At 35.0% G+C, this 18,099-nt stretch overlaps 4 protein-coding genes across 14 annotated transcripts; 1 reads left to right on the top strand and 3 right to left on the bottom strand.

The window, feature by feature from the left end:
* Positions 1-771: 771 nt before the first annotated feature.
* LOC135150129 (uncharacterized) lies at positions 772-2,167 on the bottom strand. The gene is made up of 4 exons (XM_064086277.1): positions 2,003-2,167; positions 1,832-1,924; positions 1,436-1,573; positions 772-1,321 (listed from the first exon to the last, which is right to left on the bottom strand). The coding sequence occupies exons 1-4, from the start codon at positions 2,165-2,167 to the stop codon at positions 941-943; spliced, it is 777 nt and encodes a 258-aa protein (XP_063942347.1). The 3' UTR covers positions 772-940.
* On the bottom strand, positions 2,071-8,670 carry LOC135150128 (uncharacterized). The gene is made up of 6 exons (XM_064086276.1): positions 8,267-8,670; positions 3,113-3,980; positions 2,902-3,027; positions 2,634-2,802; positions 2,302-2,542; positions 2,071-2,206 (listed from the first exon to the last, which is right to left on the bottom strand). The coding sequence occupies exons 2-5, from the start codon at positions 3,977-3,979 to the stop codon at positions 2,304-2,306; spliced, it is 1,401 nt and encodes a 466-aa protein (XP_063942346.1). The 5' UTR covers position 3,980; positions 8,267-8,670; the 3' UTR covers positions 2,071-2,206; positions 2,302-2,303.
* LOC135150469 (uncharacterized) lies at positions 5,513-7,567 on the bottom strand. The gene has a single exon (XM_064086779.1). The coding sequence runs from the start codon at positions 7,565-7,567 to the stop codon at positions 5,513-5,515; it is 2,055 nt and encodes a 684-aa protein (XP_063942849.1).
* A 4,993-nt stretch (positions 8,671-13,663) lies between the features above and the next one.
* Positions 13,664-16,955, top strand: LOC108206404 (uncharacterized). 11 transcript variants are annotated; one of them, XM_064086986.1, is made up of 8 exons: positions 13,666-13,924; positions 13,996-14,053; positions 14,128-14,254; positions 14,400-14,485; positions 14,578-14,891; positions 15,221-15,278; positions 15,349-15,456; positions 16,269-16,955. In XM_064086986.1, exons 5-8 carry the CDS (start codon positions 14,754-14,756, stop codon positions 16,325-16,327), a joined length of 363 nt encoding a protein of 120 aa, XP_063943056.1. In that variant the 5' UTR covers positions 13,666-13,924; positions 13,996-14,053; positions 14,128-14,254; positions 14,400-14,485; positions 14,578-14,753; the 3' UTR covers positions 16,328-16,955. The 11 variants fall into 11 exon arrangements, 7 of the variants coding, with proteins under 7 accessions (XP_063943061.1, XP_063943057.1, XP_063943056.1 ...); XM_064086988.1 differs by having other exon boundaries at positions 14,742-14,891; XM_064086991.1 differs by having other exon boundaries at positions 13,664-13,924; positions 14,128-14,891; positions 16,269-16,353; positions 16,753-16,955.
* Positions 16,956-18,099: the final 1,144 nt, after the last annotated feature.

Raw genomic sequence — 18,099 nt, forward strand, 5'->3', positions numbered from 1 at the left:
GCCACTATTACCCTCTAATTTGAATTCCTTTAACACTGAATTCCAGCCTTTCTCAAACTCACAAGGTTCTTTATAGAAGACCATATATATATTTCTTCGTTTTCTCCATAAAATCAGTTTCCTTGCACAAAAAGTTCCCAAGCTGCAACCAATATTCGAAACATATAAACATTAATAAATCATAAAATATAAAGATCAACCTCCAAATAAAAAAAACAAAACCAATACCTTCATTGGAAATTTCTCCATGATATGCCACATGCACAAACGATGTTTTGTGGCAGGATTCCCTTCTCTAGCAGCAAATGATCACTACGCCATATATGGTCTACGGCAACATCCAAAAAAAATGTTAAAAATGCTTTAAAATGTTGCTATAAGGTTTAAGGCAACATTTTTGTCAAAATAGTGGGTGTTGGATATCGGCTTGTAGCCTTAGAGCGTAAGCCAACATATTTTAACAAGCTACGGCAACACCCAAAAAATGTAGTGTTAGGTCCATATGGCTACATTTTGTTTATAATAGCAACACCAAAGTGGGTGTTGCCATAAGATCTATGGCAACACAGTTCATTTTTCAGCAACAAAAGGTTGATGTTGCCATTAATTCAATAGCAACATCTTACTCACTCTATGGTAACATCCATTTTCTAACACTGATCAGGTTTTAGCAACATTTTTTATTAAATATGGCAACACCTTTATTAAAGAAATTTTGACATGTTCTTATCTAAAATGTAACATCCCAAAACAAATCAAGCCAACTAATCACAAATTCAGATTCAACAATAAACCAAACATCCAAATTTTGCAACCATAATTCAACCATCCAAGTAAAATAGCAGTTCAAAGTCTTAAAATTCCTACGTCATCATGCATTACATTACAAGTTAAACTTTGCAAAATATGATTAGAGTATCTAAGTGCATCACACATCAAGTCAAGTAGTGTCCGTGGTGGTTGTGTTCGCTCCACTTGCAGAGGCATCATACGTCGGCTCGACACTGAGGTCTTGAATATCAATCTTGAGGTCTGGATTCTTTTCTGCCAACTTGGACACCATTGCCTTGACATTCTCCCGAACCTTCTGATCCATTTTTTCTTCCATCTCTTGAGCAAGTTGTTCTCGGATCTTTTCTGTCAAACTGGCCAACACCTGATCAGAGATAGTAGCCTCACTGTGTGTCACAGATTTCCCCTTTGCTTCCCTTCTCTGAATAAGTCTACCTAGTAGGTACGAGCGGCTGTGTTTCTTGTCACCATATACAAGTTTGTTAGCATCCTCAACGGTTCCCGTTTTAAGAAGTTTTTCAACATTTTCCTACAATAAGGATGTTAAACAATATCACAATCTTACTAAAGTACATCAGGATATAAAAATAGAAACTGTAGGCACATGTTATATTTTACATATATATACTAATACAAAACTCACAATCTTTTTTTCAACCGCATCAGTAGGTAGCTTATACTCTCGTGCAGAGTCTCTTTTGCGTGTTTTCACATAAATGTCAGCATCTGATATTGGTGGTGCTGGTTCATCCGGTTTAGCCGCCTGTTCCCTAGCAATTTCCTTGCATATAAAACACCAATACCACAATCAATAAAAAAAAGAAGGCATAAACATAACCTTACAACACCACAGTGAGTATTTAAAACTGGTACTTCTCACCCACAACAAAACTTAGGCATATTAGCTACCAATAAATTAACTAAATCTGTCTCACTATTTATTTTACTTTTTACCAATAAATTGCCAAATTATACCAACTTTCAATTTTAGACAGATTAATTTCTAAAACTTACAAAGCGAGGCTAATTGCTGACATACCATTTTGTGGCAGACTTGGGCGAAACTCCTAGGCCCGACGGTATGTGTTTCACTTACAAAGCTTCGAGCCCTTATATTTTTTATCGCCTTGTCCTATGGAGGGCAAAAAAGAACAAATCAAAGCACATAATTAATATAAGTGATGCATTGGCAAATAAGAGGAATTCTTACCTTTATTTTTTCATCAGCCCAATAAATTACAAGCATTTTAAAATCTTTCAAAGGGACATCCCTCGGCCTGTTCTCGAGCCTCTCCTCATCAGTACCATACTTACTATAATGTTCCCTCTTGATGCAAGCCTTGTATGCCCTAAACTGATCACGCATCGTTGTCATTACCCATTTATAACCCTCCTCAGGAATGATGTATTTATCCTAAAATAATGTAGGGGAATTTTATTTGTCAGAAGAAATATATTTCATAATGCAGATGTTGATTAAAGTGATAAAAAATAAAAATATTATGTTACCTTCACATACTGCCATAGGATGTCTTTTTCAGGACTTCACTCCAACTACGACATGTTAGAGAAACAAACTCCCTTACCGTTGTTCCTAAGAAATTGCTGAACTCAGATAGCAAATGATCGTCATCATCTGATATAGGTTGGCCTAGATCCGACAGCTTGATCTCCTTCTTCTCACCTCGCGTATGGACATGACCTAGTTTGGATTTTCCTCTCTTTCTCTTCTCTACTTCAGTTGGTGCATCTGATATACATCATATAAAAGCACTGTAAAAATATAATTTAAGCAACTAGAATTCACAACTAAACTAAACTATAATTTCAGTTGGCTTTACCACTTTCTGGTTGGGACTCTTGATTTTCTGGTTGGGATTGGGACTGCAGGATCGCAGCCTGCTTTTCTTGCTCACGTAACTCCAAATATTTCTCCATTGAACCAGGAGCACTACTTTTTAGCAGCTTGAGCTTCTCCACAGTAGGAACATTATTTGATTCATCATTTCCCTACAAAATGATAGTATATAAAATAGATATACTTATCATATATTTATAATTTAGGTGAAATTGATAAAGAAATTCAACTGCAGAATAATAGGTTGCAACCTGATGATCAGTCTGAACCTCAACTCTTTTCACTTCCTTGTCACATGGCTTAGGCATTTTAGATGCTCTGGAACGAGTTCTGGGCCCATCAGTTTGAACCACAACTTTCTTGGCCTTTTTCTTTGCCTAAACAAAATATACATGTTTATAGTAAATTTTGGAAATTAAAAGATGCTAGAACAAATTTTGTGAAAAAATCACAAAAATATACCTTTGACGCAACTATATCCTCTTCATGATCACTCTGTTGCTCTTGGTCATTTTCAGGGCACATATATTCACTTCCATCTTCATCACTCAACACATTATTGGGTTTGTCTTCATTCAGTAGTTGGACAGAATTCCTAGTCCTCCGCTTTAAACCAAGTTCCTCAAAAATTTTCTCGTTTTCCTCAATGTTTCTAATTCGACGCATTTCATACTCATTCACTTCACCTTCATGGACTTCCCCAGCTCCTTCCACCAAATCCTCATGTACCGGAAGAATCTCAAATCTTTTCATATATTCATCCAATCCCATCAGTCCACCTTCCCGCTCTGTTGAAATTGCATCTTCCCGCTCTGTTGACTTCAAATCTTCACCAGCCTTTTTTGTTGGAATTACAGAAGTAGAACTTATTTGTTTTTCCTTCCGAGACTTGTTCAACCTTCGTTCCTTCTCCTGATTGATTTCCTTTATAGTCACAAATTGACGCTTTTTAGGAATCCTCTGCATAGCCTTAACAGGGCATGTTTTTGGCCTTACAATAACATGAGGTTGCATTTGCTTCACCGGCTTGACACTGCTATCAACATCACAGTCAATATACAAGTCCAAAGAAGAAGAATCAGTCGTGAGAATAACCTCATTTATATCCGCATCATTACACAATAATGCCCACTTATTTTTTTCCTCTGCTCTCATATAAACCCCACCAATCTCTTTATAGCCTATCTCTAGCACCCACTCCATCAGTACAGAATATGAAAACAGATCAAGATCATGGACATCGTAAATTACTTCCTCCCCTCCAACATACTTGTCTTTGGTGAAATACCCCTTGTGATGCAGCCGGAAACTCATACCATTACATGCCATCCTGTAGTTAATCAAAACAGTCAGCACCAATAGAACAAAAAAAATTGATGCAGATGATTAAAAAAACAAGGACATATTACAATGAAGCATATAACTAAAAAAACAAGGACATATAACTAAAATAATGAAGCAGTTTATCAAAAAAAGTAATGAAGCATATAACTAAAAATAAAAGAACAAGAACATGTTTATAAGCTAGCTATATATCTACTATATTTTCAGTATATTTTAATATTAATTCTTTTAATATAAGATTATATTAGATAATTACTCACTATTAATGTTGTTTCTTCAGCTACAAATTCTCTTGTTGGGACATCTGCTCTAGACCAGCTACCTTCATCTTCACCATCTTCATTTTCTATTAATGAATGATAACCTGAAGTCTCATGTGTAAACTGCCCATTAATGTCATCATCACTTGCATTTATATCGTGTTTATCATCGTATGGGTCATAAAACTCTGCTGACAGCCTCTTGACAGGATAGTAAAATTGTTTTTCAACAGGATCTTGAATGTAAAACAATTGATGGGCTTGTGTTGACATAACAAAAGGGTCATTTTTATGACAAATCTTGTTAAAGTTGACTCGAGTGAACCCTAAGGAATCCTTGTCAGCAACATACCATGTACACCTAAATAAAACAAAACTAGAAGCCCCCCAATAATCAACTTCAATTATCTCTTCAATGGAACCAAAATAATGAACATCACCAACTGTTGGGTTCTGGTCCTTGGAACTAGCAAAGCTGGTGGTTAAGGCAGTTAAGTAAACACCGCTGTTTTGTGTTGTGCATATATTATCCCTTTTCTTCGTATGGAACCTATATCCATTCACAACATAACCACTATATCGCTTCGCTGCTCGATTAGGACCTCTGGCTAAGGATGACAATTCCCTTGAAACATTCTCTTTTTTCGCAATTTCATTCCTAAACCAATCAACTAATTCATCAGTGTGTGTTCTTGCTCTCTTGAATATGTTGGACTTCACATTTTGGTCAAATAATGCATGATGTTTCCTACAATTTTAGATGATAACAGTATGTCAATAGATGTAAGATAATAAAATATTTAATTTACTAATTTAATAGGTTACAGACTTACTTAATCAACTCTTCTACATCCTTGTCATCATAGTTAAATAAAACGTAACGATGAGCTTTGATCCATACATCTTCAGGCAGATGAATAGATTTCCCCATTTTATTCCTCCCTGAACCAATAGCATATCCACCAGTTTTTGAATTTAAGCTTCTGTATTCATTTGATGACTTTGTTTGGCTGTCACATAGGAATCTTGCACAGAATGTAAGACATTCATCAGCGAGGTATCCTTCCGCCATCGACCCTTCTGGCTTACTCCTATTGCGAACGTATCGCTTCAATTTACCTAGGTATCTCTCAACTGAGTACATCCATCTTTGATGAACTGGGCCGCCAAGCTCAATTTCATTACAGAGATGTATTGGTAAGTGCACCATAATGTCAAAGAATGCAGGAGGGAAAATCATTTCTAGTTGACAAATTATTTAAATAATATCCTGCTGAAGTTTCTTTATATCCTCCACCTCAATTACCTTGGAACATATTTTCCGAAGAAATTCACCGAGTCTAATTAACGGAACTGCAACCTCGGGCTTCAGTGCCTTTTTAACAGCAATTTCTAGTAAGTATTGCATAATAATATGTGCATCGTGACTCTTGTACCCGACAATCTTTCTATCTTGGACACATTTGCTAATATTAGAAGCAAACCCGTACGGAAACTTTGCATTTTCAAATACTGAACAAAATATATCCTTCTCTTTGTTTGTCATGTCAAAATTTGCTGCCCTGATCTCGAGATGCTTTCCATCAGTAGAGGTGATAGGATGAAGGACCTTTCTAATTCCGAGTTCTTGCAAATCTAATCGTGCATTTAAATGATCTTTAGTTTTACCAGGAATATTTAACAATGTACCTAAAATACTATCACATAGATTCTTTTCAATATGCATAACATCAAGGTTATGCCTTATTGAATTTTCACTCCAATATGGTAAGTCAAAAAAGATTGACTTCTTGTTCCAAGGATTGACATCGCAGCTGACTTTCCGTTTCCCGTGCACTTTACCGAATTTATTCTGATAACCTGCCAACAACTTCTTGATCATGCTTCCTGATATAACTGGTGGGGCTTGGCCAACCTCAACTTGACCATTAAACCGCCTTTTGTCTGACCTCCATTTATGATTTGAATCCAAGAATCGTCGATGATTCATATAGCACATTTTTCTGCTATTCTTCAAATACATCGACGATGTCTCGTAACTACAGATAGGACATGCAAGGTACCCCTTGGTACTCCAACCTGACAACATGCCATAACCGGGAAAATCGCTGATCGTCCACAAAACTGATGCCCTTAGCATAAAATTCTGATTCCTCGAAGCGTCGTAAGTTTCTACACCTACATCCCATAACTCTTTCAACTCCTCAATCAGAGGTTGCATATAAACATCAATATTATTTCCGGGATCATTGGGACCTGGTATAAGTGTGGACAAAATTAGATTTTCAGGTTTCATGTTGAGCCATGGAGGCAGGTTATAGTTGACTAGGATAATTGGCCACGTGCTATGACTAAGGCTCATTGTACGAAAGGGATTGAACCCGTCGGAAGCTAAACCTAATCTGACATTACGATTTTCGGATGAAAACATTGGATATTTAGCATCCATCGTCTTCCAAGATATACCATCTGCCGGATGCCGCAATTTTCCGTCTTTCTTTCGATCTACTGCATGCCACAACATTAGCTTTGAGATTTCTTCACACATGTACAGTCGCTGCAGCCTTGGTTTTAAAGGAAAATATCTCATAACTTTTGCTGGAATTTTGTTCTTTTTATTTTCTTCTTGCTTATCACTCCACCTTGAGACACCACAGCTTGTACAAGAAACTAAATCCTTATTTTTACCCCAGTAAATCATGCAGTCATTTGGACATGCATGTATTTTCTCGTAGTCTAGACCTAAATCCCTAATAACTTTCTTAGCAGCAAAAAAAGAACTAGGTACCTCAATTTCAGGAAATGCCTCTTTTAATATTTCTAATAATCCACTAAAACCAGACTCTGTTACTCCACTAAGACATTTCCAGTGGTAAATCCTAACCAAAAAACTTAGCCGAGAATGTTTTTTGGAACCGGGATACAAGGGCTTTTTGCCATCTTCAACTAGGCGATAGAATTTCCTTGCATCTGCATTCGGTCCCCTGTTGGCATAAGTAATATTCAACATCCCTTCCAAATCATCGTCAAACCCCATATTTGCTTCAGAATCCACCAAACTACTACCACCATTCATATTTGAGACATCATACACCCAATCTGCAATCTCCAGTGAAGGACCTTTGCAGATAAGGTGATTATAGACGTCTTCAGGACCCCACCAGTGCTTACTCTTGCATCTACTACATGGACACTTTAATTCATCGTCGACTGCATACTTAACCATGGCATTTTTGACAAAATTTCCGACCCCTTTACTATACTCTTCAGTGAACCGTGGAAGATTTATCCATACTTGGCCTTTATGACTCATAACTACATTTAAAACATTTTGAAAACATAACAAGAATATAATCACCCCTAAATATATAACCTAACTAAGCAATTAATCCTATAATCAGTATAAGATGCACATGATATCTATCATTTCACATAGTAATATTCACACATGAGGTCTGCTTACTTACTTCCCCTGTGAAAAATCATGATTTAAATGTGTGTGCATAGTTATCTATCTCATAAAACCAAAACAGAACACAATGTCCACCAGATTAGCAAATCATCTAAAGCAAATCATTAAAAGCAAGGAACAAAATAAAGCCACAACATCAAAACCCCAAATTAGCCCCTGAAAATCAAAATTAAACAGACAAGCTAGGTTTATACATATATAAATCAACATATCCCCAAATTAAACCCAACTTAAAAATATAAAATCCCTAACTTAAGAATCTAAAATCCCACAGAAATTAGGGTTCATCAAACCCCCCAAATTAGCCCGAGAAAATCAACAATAAACAGACTAGCTAGGTTTATACATTTATTAATCAACATATCCCCAAGCTAAACCCAACTTAAAAATATAAAATCCCACAGAAATTAGGGTTCATCATACCTCCAAATTTAACAAATTACAACCACAAAGAGATGAACACAGACTAACAAATTTAACAAATTAGGGTTTTTAAACCCCCAAATTAAACTGAAGAAGTAAAAGGATGAATGTGTTTACCTCTATGTTGAGATGGTCGAAGAGAGACGTCGAGAAAGACGAGCTGATGAGCCCGGAGAGAGACGCCGAGAGAGACGAGCAGAGAGAGACGCCGAGAGAGATGAGCGGAGAGAGACGCCAAGAGAGAGCGTGAGTGTTTTCGTGTAATAGAGAAAGAGAGATGAGTGTGAGTGTTTTTGTGTAATAGAGAAAGAGAGATGAGTGTGAGTGTTTTTGTGTTTTATTTTTTGTTTTTCTGAAATTAGAATAAGTGGGCGGGAATTGAAATATACAAGGGGCGGGTTTTATGCACCCGCTTTTTTTAGTAAATTTTCGAGTTTCTAAGGCAACACCGAGAGATATGTTGGCATTGAGGTTTTCTCGAGCATCTAAGGCAACACAAATGGCAACATCATGCCCCGATGTTGCCATACATCATTTATTTTCGATTTTGGTCACCTAAGGCTACATTTTAGGTGGCAACATAGCCATTGGGTGTTGCAGTAAGCCATATATGGCGTAGTGGATACAAGGACTGCTTACTTCATTGCAGGACATAATTGGTTAGTAATTATGCAGACTGGATTTTCACCCATTGCTTTAACCAATTCATCAAATTCCCATTTAAAGTGGGGAATATCTTCTTTCGATAAAAGTGCAAAGGCAAAAGTAACACATTTGTCATACTTATCAACACCGGTGAATGGACAAAAAAACATATTATACCTATAATCAACAAAATATAGACATATCATATATCACATATAAATAAAACTAAACAAAGCACCGAATATAACACAGGAAGCACCAATAGATAGCATACACAACATATATAAACAGAATGCAAAGCACCAATAAATATAATACAAAGCACCAAATTAATTATCAAAAAGCATTCTTATTTGTGTCAAATGTAGCATCGAATGAAACAGCATCCCCATAAATCTCATAATTCCTTCTAGCAACTGAATCATCCCAGAATAATTTGGTCAAGCGTCCTTCTCCATCCAGATCATAAGCATAATAAAAGCTTTCACAACTATCTTTTTTAACCCTAAACTTATCAATTATCATTTGTGCATCACGTTCACCAACGTACTCCTTCAGATCTCTACTGAAATTCCTATAGTCCCGAACCATAGCACCAATATTTGAATAACCACCAACCATCTCCTTCATTAACGTATATGCCTTACTTGGTCTAATATTTACTTTTGAAGCATTAAACACAAAATTACGAGAAATGCATGACATTTCACGGTTGACCCTTAGAAATTGCCTACCAATCTCAGAAGCTAAGTCATTATTGTGTGCCTCAACAAATTTGGACACTCGATAACTGCCTCCGGCAACATAAATCAAAACAACTTTTGCATTGCAATCACATCGTCCAGAAACAGTTCTTCTACATACAACTTCATTTCGAATGCCATTGCATAGAACCTCTTTCTTCTTGTTAAAACCAGCTTTACTACAAACCACATATTTGCTAATAGTTGTACCATCATCATTTTCTTTTCAGCACTCTTACGTGTATCAAAACCACAAGCACGACCATACTCCTTATAGAAACTCAGACCAGCTACCAAAGAGTCAAACAACTGATCAACAAATGGTCTACAACTATTATCAGGACACTTGGGCAAATAATACCTACTACCTCCTGGAATTATACTAAGATTGAAACAGAGTCATCACTTTCCACACCTGATACACTACCAGAACCTTGACCACAAACAGATGTAGCATCATCAACATCTAACACGTGCTGAATCTACGCTACCACCACCTACACAAATTATCACAATTAGACATTAAAAAAACAAAAACAAAAATAGAGCAATACAAAATAATATAAACTCTATCGCAAAAACAACTTATATAACTACTCATCTTCACTCGACATAAACAACAACAACAACAACAACAAAGCTCAACAAAAGAACAACATCAACAGAGCTCACATTACAAAAGAACAGTTAAAAATAGATACAACACTAAAAAAAAATCAAAAACAAAATTAACAACGCAATCAACAAAATTAATATTCAGAATCTCAAAAAAACAAAAATCATAAACAACTCAACAACAGAATCAAACTTTAATATACACAAAAATTAACATTCAATATATTCAAAATTACCTTGATTGTCACTGATTCTTAAAATATCTTCAACAATCATACCGAAAAATCTATAATATCAATTCGATTGAAGAAAATTGCTCAATATACTCGTGTTGAATCACCAAACTCCATTAACACATACAGATGGAAATACATAGCAGCGAGTGCTGCAGAGACAGGCAGTACCGGATGAGAGAAAACACGAGAGAGAGATGGGAGAGAGAGGAATCAACGAGAGTAGTCACAGACAAAAATCATGAAATTGTGCGAAATAAGTTTGTCAGGTAAAAGTGTAAGTTAATAAATAGATTTCTGCGGCCAGGATTAACTTTTCTTTTATAAAAATCAATGGCTCACATTAAATCTCAGTTCTCATATTTTTAAAAGTTCTCATTTGAGCACAAGCCTACACACACACACACACACACACATATATATAAACACACACACACACACATAGAGTCATGCTCCAGTGAGAACTTTTTAAAATGAGAACCGTGAGAACTTCCTTAATTTATCATATTTTGGCTAATCTAAACATCAAACTAGTGGGAACCCAATATAAAAAATGTATATAAAACTAGTCTCTCCCTAGCTAGTAAAAAAAATTCAAAAAAAAAATCAAATAAAAAAGTCCACTGCAACGTCATCAGTGATTTTTTTTTTTTAATTTTTGTTTTGGCTAGCTAGGTGGAGACCTTAATGATATACATTTTTTGTGAAGGTGCCCCTGGCGGGGCCCTTCAAATAAATGAGATTTTGATAAATTAAAAAAGTTCTCACGGTTCTCATTTTAAGAAAGTTCTCATTTGAGCAAGTGCCTATATACATATATACATCTATATATATACTTATATATACATATATATACATAGACACACACACACACACATATATATATATATATTAATACAATTAAATTTTTATAAAATATCGAGTTTGTTAACGAGTTCAATTCACGAGCTAGTTCACAAACTACGCTCACGAGCCATGTTCACAAGGTATGCTCACGAGCCATGTTCACGAGCCTAGTTCACGAACCATGTTCACGGCCGAGTTCACGAACCATGTTCACGAACTCATAATTCGAACTTGTTCGTGAACTATCGAGTCGAACTCTACTATGCTCAAGTTCAGCTCGTTTATAAAACGAACCTTAAAATTGTGCTCAAGATCGACTCGTTTATGAATCGAACCGAGATTTTTTCGAACCGAACACCGAACGGTTATCGAGCGTATCAACTCATTTACAGCCCTACCTGGAACTGGTACGTCAATCTCCTCCAAGCTAGGAACTGAAACTTTTGTGACAGGACATTGATGTTTCTCGGTGTTATCCTTGCATCTATCTGTCAAGCGTTTGTCTAATATAATCCTCTGCTGAGTGTCAACACCTCTGTCTGTTAAAAATACAACATAATAATTACATTGTAAACAAAAAAAATTAATAACTTTGCATAAGTCAGGCGTACCCATATTGAAACTTCGCATTAATTGTGCCTGATCGTCGATAGAAGAAATTTATTCTTCGGAGCAATCCTAGACGCTGGCAATTCAAACAATTTAGAGGGTCGGCGGCCATGCTTTTCTGATGCCGATTTTAGCTGCTTGGAAACTAAACTACTTGACCCTATTGCTGGTTTGATAGAAAACTCAGATAGATGAAAATAAAGAAACACATTGAAAACTTCTCACAAACAATCATGTCCTTAAACAAATGTATATTTGTGTTTTTCTGTGTATTAGTACGTGAAAGGTCCACAAATCTCATGCGTCTTTCTAACGGTGTTAAATCACATTTCCAAGAGGTTTTTAGATTCACATTATCTCCGGTTGATATCTTGTGCGTGAGGGCGACACCAGTCACAGAAGAACTTCCACATAATGTATCGCCTACAAAACAAATTAACATCACAAACACATAAAATGGCGCACTATCTCAAATTACCGGGCTAGTTTTGAAGACTCACCTATAAGGTCAACCTGGTTGAAGAGCCTAGATGACGGTGCAACCTTACTCGAAAAACATGCTCTGGATTCAAAATTGCTCCCGTCTAAAATCATAGGTGATGGCGTTGTACTCTAGAGAACACAACTCCTTTCAAAAAAGTTTGCTGCAAAAAATCACATCACATTTGCATAAACAAACCAGAAAGCCTATCCGGTGAATTACGATGATTAGTACAGTTGATGAGGAACCTGGAGATGCACATGAAGGATTAGGCTGCCTCCTTTCAGCATTAGATCCATTCTCTGGAAACATAGAGCACTATGATCTCAAATTATGTACTCTGGAAGTAATAAAACATTAAATTTGAATAATGCTAATTATTCAAGTGCAGGAATCATAACCAATGCCGGGATTCATCGAACGCTGCGTTGCATAGTTAGGATGATGATTCTCCTTCGCCACGGTCTTTCTTTTGTTGACTTTAGTGAAACCATTGTTTGTGCTAGTAACCACAGACTGTCGCTTGGGAACATTGCCACTGATGGAAGGAGACAACAGTGAAAGAGGAACTCGCTTACGACCACCTGCGTAGACGAAGGAGAGTCACGTTGAGTCAATAACTCGAACGAAAAGATACATGTCATACTAGAAAGAACATTACCATTTTTATCCATTGTATACAGATCAACCGCCTGAACAATCTCGACAACGGAGTCTTCGAAAGATCAAATATTTGAAATATAACCCTAAACGTACGATTATACGATAGATATTGAAGAACAACCTTGAAGAACGAAAGCAGAATGCAGACTCCGTCCAAAGAAGAAATTTCGTGAACGGAATATAGATGCACTGTATCATTGATGACTATACATTACAACTGCTGTGAGAGATTCAAATTTCCTGTAATAACGCGAGTCATGCTTGGCAGTTTCTCACATTCTATAATTAAGGTGTTGATTCTGAGTGAATATCTACATTGTATTTGAGATGGATAGTTCCATCTCGGTGGATATTCCGAGATCATGTGTAAAAATAGTGTAAAACTACGTCGGGTTTACCCATTTGTAAATGGAGCATCCGGTAATAAGTAAAAGTACCAGAAAGGGCATGATTTGCTTGATTAAAATAATAGTTTAGGAAGGACAAAAAGTGTAAAATTCCAAACGTAGCGCTAGCAACTATCAATCAATCAATATCAATATATTCTAAAATTGTGCTAGCATTAGGTTCTCTTCTTCCTCTTCGAAATGACTAATCTTGCCCTTCTTAATTTTTACTTACTATTAGCCTACATGTACAATTTAGACATTTTACTTATTCTTGGATCATCCATTTGTAAACGGATCAAACCTATATCCATTTCAGTTGTTTTTAGCGCTTAAGTTGGATTATCCATGGCCATACGGGTTTGAACTGATTTGTCTCAACTGCCTCCCTCCACTCACATGTATTTTATCTTACCATCAGTTTGAAATTCAAATTCTTTGATTCGTGGAGGCCTGATTTTGACACATTTCAATCCTATACTCGGTTGCAACACATTCCGGTGGCGTCCTTGATCAAACACAGGTCCCTTCTGGCTTCTTCGTCGACATGCCCGGTAGGTTATCTGCCTTCCACAGTTCACGCTTATGTCTTCTTCCTCCACGAACTGATAGTCATATTTTGCAGGCAGTGAAGTGTGAACGCACTCCGAACGGTCCTGTGTCTCCTCCTTCCGTCAGTAATGGTATGCCTACTATATGCGATCTTCGTTACAGTAATTATGGGACGTGTTTTTGTCTGATATCTTTCCTCTCGCAGGATGTAAGCGGGTTGCTCTGGGGCTTTTCTCGCCTAATTCAAAGCAAACTGGAAGTGTTTGGCATCCTCCCTCGCATAGAAGATAGTTGTATATAAATCTTCTAATTATTAAAATACAAACCCACAGGTATGTATAATTGTATTATCAATTTTCAACTTGCTTCAATCTCCTCCTTTATGATATATTATTATTATTATTATTATTATTATTATTATTATTGATTGCTAAATTTTCTTCCATTTATGATTTGATATGCACTATTCCATCTTAGTGTTTGATAAAATGCACCAATGAAGAAATTTACTTCCGCATTCAAAATATCTTCGAACAAATGTGCTCGATCAGATTTATTAGCAGGTATACATGTTTGTTTCTCAAAATTTTTTCTTCACTTGATTATTCACGGTCTTAAGTATTTATATCACTGAGCTTTCTTGGGTTTTTCACAGTATTTAACATGGATTTGCACCAATGGTCAACCGTGCGATTGATGTTTCAATGAGATATTCTATGTTTTGCTTTCCTGAGGTTTTCTAGGATACAGTATAATGTGGCATTCTGGCTTACTGTTTGTTCATTTACAGATATCATCTCGTGTTAATGGATGCAACAGGTTAATTAAACTATGGATAGTTGCTTATTGTTTGGTCACAAGATCTGGATGGAAGAGGACAGTGCTTGGACCTTAATGAGAGAAAGAAAAAGATGGAAGGAGAAGAAACATGATCTCTCTGGCTTTGCAAATCATTCTACAATATTTCAGGTATGGAGCTTTTAATTCACATCTTTCTCTTCTCTTTATGTTCATTTGTTTTTATCTTTATGCTCAACTTATTAGCATTCTTATTGTTCAACTTTCTATCATTCTAATATGAGGCAAATTAATGAAATTGATATTATCATTTGTTGTCCATAATGAATGGTTCAATTGCCTGTTCTATGAGTTGTTAAGAAGTTGTTTATTTAAATGGGAGTTGTTGGATGTGTAGAGAAAGTCCTGTATTAATGTTTAGAGGAATGTCTTTATTTGTAGACAGTTATTATCCCAAGACTAAGCAAGCAAGATATGATTGAACTGGGGAGATGTTTCAGGTTGCTGTGAGTTGTAGTGATTGGGAATACATGGCTTGCTGTATGATATTCACACAAGGTGAGTGTGTATTTCTGCTTGATCATCCTTACATTATTAAATTCTGAATTTTTGGGCCATGGTTGTCCAGGTCCTTCCATTACCGGAAGTGCTACAGCTACAACATACATGTCAAGAGTTGATGCAAGTTACTCAAATTTCATCTTAGTGCATTCGAATCCCGACATTCGAATGACAGGTTTTACGGTCAAGCTTTCTATCTCTTGACAAATTATAATGTGTCTCATTAGTATGTCATGCAAGTTATAATGTTGATCAGCTTTGTTATGAAATTCTCTGTATAGACATGTAATGTACTTGCCATCAGTACTGTTTTGACATCCTCTGTATAGGCAGGTAATGTACTTGCCATATTATTGTTTCTTGGACGTTTGCATTGTGTGTTTTACAGGTTCCTCGGGCATTAAAACACCAATATATCTTAGCTCTTCTTCTACGTATGCATATACTCATTCTTCCTATCATACTAATCAAGTCCTCTTTCAAGTACATAAATATTTTCTTTGTAGGTTATGTATTTAGGTTTCAGAGCGGGTCGGAATACAATAAAGTTTGTACATTCTTATATAAAAATATATAATTTAATGGGTGTTCAAATTCTCACCAACCATTTATTAAGTTGTTAGTAGATGAGTAGTGTCAGGACATGAAATTAAAGCTGTTGGCCAAGGCAAGTTAGTTTTTGTTAAAATTTAAATGGAAAAAAAATTGCGGTCATGTCACAAGTTTTAGCCAATTAAGTAAATATTAGTTATGAGGGGTATGAGCAGCAAGTAGAATTTGAGATATAATAGGAAGTTGAAAATAACTTCCATCTTGAAACTCATTTGGTTAGTGGCTTCAAAGATTTGAATTCCAGGATATGTAACTTTGCCATGATGCCTTAAAAGATTTGAATTCGAAGACATGTTTTTGCCAGTCTGGACAAGGAGGCATCTTTATTTGCTTTTATTAGTTTTCCTAAAATATTATCATCTTTTTATTCAACAGGCATGCTGATCTTGCAGAGTAGCCAGGCAGACATCAGGGAAGTAAACCAGCGGCCATGAAATCTTGACAATATCCACGGTTACAGGTTTATGATTTAGCTATGCATAAAAAGTACTTCTTAAATTGCATTTTCAATGAGGCCAATTTAAACACATAAGGTGCTGATAGTTCTTTAAATGTCATTGTCATCTTGCTGTCACATGTTTCTACATATACGCTGTTAGAAAAGTTTATAGATGAAGGTTGGAAACTAAAATAAGTCTCAGCTCTCAAGATTATTGGCCATGATTTCTCCTCTATTACTTAAGTTGGATTTCAGGAAACGTGTTATTCTTTAGTGCCAAAGATTTGCTTATAGTTTCTTATATTGGTAGAACTCTAACATGATCGAGATCATGCTTGGACTTGGATTTGGGCTTTCTCTACTCAAATCTATGTGAACATGTAGAAATCTAAGCAAACCCGGATGACTTGGATGATGCAGGCATGGGAATGAAGACATTGTTGGGGTGAACCATGGTGCTCAAGGAAAAGGATGATAGAAGATTTTGAAAATTCATTACATGATTATAATGTATGATTTCATTTTACTTTTATTTTGTTATGGACAAATCACAAAAGGCAAGCAAAACAATGAATAAAAAGAGTGTTTTTTTTTTTGCTAAATTAAATCAAAGTTGTGTTGAATGTAGTAGAATCATATGTTTATGCATGTTAAGGTGCCAATTAATATTAAGCTGCTAATGTGATGGTATAATCTAATAGTCAAGTTATTTGAATTGTCAAATTCAGATTTTTAAATTTTGAGTACTTCACAGAAAGTAATTTTGAATCGTCAACTTAGAATTTCTAAGCAAATAGGGATTGACAAGTGTTTCAATACTCTTATAAAATATAGTTTAACAAATTATTTTAAAAAAATTCTGAATAAAATTTAATATTTAAAATTTCTATACAAAAAAGTAAAATTTAAAATATAAGTTATAAATCTATTTTAAGATTTTAAAATAGAGCAATTTTAACGAAAAAGAAATTGAATTTCTCATGACAAATGGATTTTTCAATTAACAATGGTAATAAAATGTAAATAAAGTAAATTTTAATTTTGTAAAGTTTGGAGGTCATAATTTACTACATAATTTATTCAAAAAAATTTAAAAATTTTAACGTTCATAAAGGTTTTTAATTTCACCCGAAAATAAAATTTATTATATTAGTTTAACAACGAGAATTATACAATATTTTTGAGGTTTCATGTATGCCTTTTAGGAAATAATATTTAGATATAAAAAGTTATTTGATAATGATTAAAATCAAATATGAATTTATGTATATGAATAATTATATATATATATATATATAATATGCAATAAATATTGATATAATTTTTGAATTTTTTTAGAAAGCACCAAATATTAAAAAGATGAAAAAGTTATATATAACGAATCATATAAACAAAATTCTTCTCACACAATTTAAAAAGTTATTCATTATTTTATAATTAAAATTTGATAACATTATCATACATAGTTATATATTCAAACTAGGCATTAATTGTTAATTAACATAAATAAACGATAAACACCAAAATATAATGAAAAATACAAGGTCGCGTTAACTGAAATAAAATAATAATAAAATTAATTTATAAAAAAACATAACAAAATTACTGTGTGCGAAGCATGGACAATATTAATATGTGATCGAGTCAGCAAGGAATCTTCATCTTTGATTAATATAGACAACCGGTTATGATTTAAAAAATTTAAATGGAACATAGAGAATTTCCGTGTGCGAAACACGGGCATAAAGCTAGTTAAGAATATATTGA

Source organism: Daucus carota, chromosome 2, assembly GCF_001625215.2.
Source record: "Daucus carota subsp. sativus chromosome 2, DH1 v3.0, whole genome shotgun sequence".
Classification (NCBI taxonomy): domain Eukaryota; kingdom Viridiplantae; phylum Streptophyta; class Magnoliopsida; order Apiales; family Apiaceae; genus Daucus; species Daucus carota.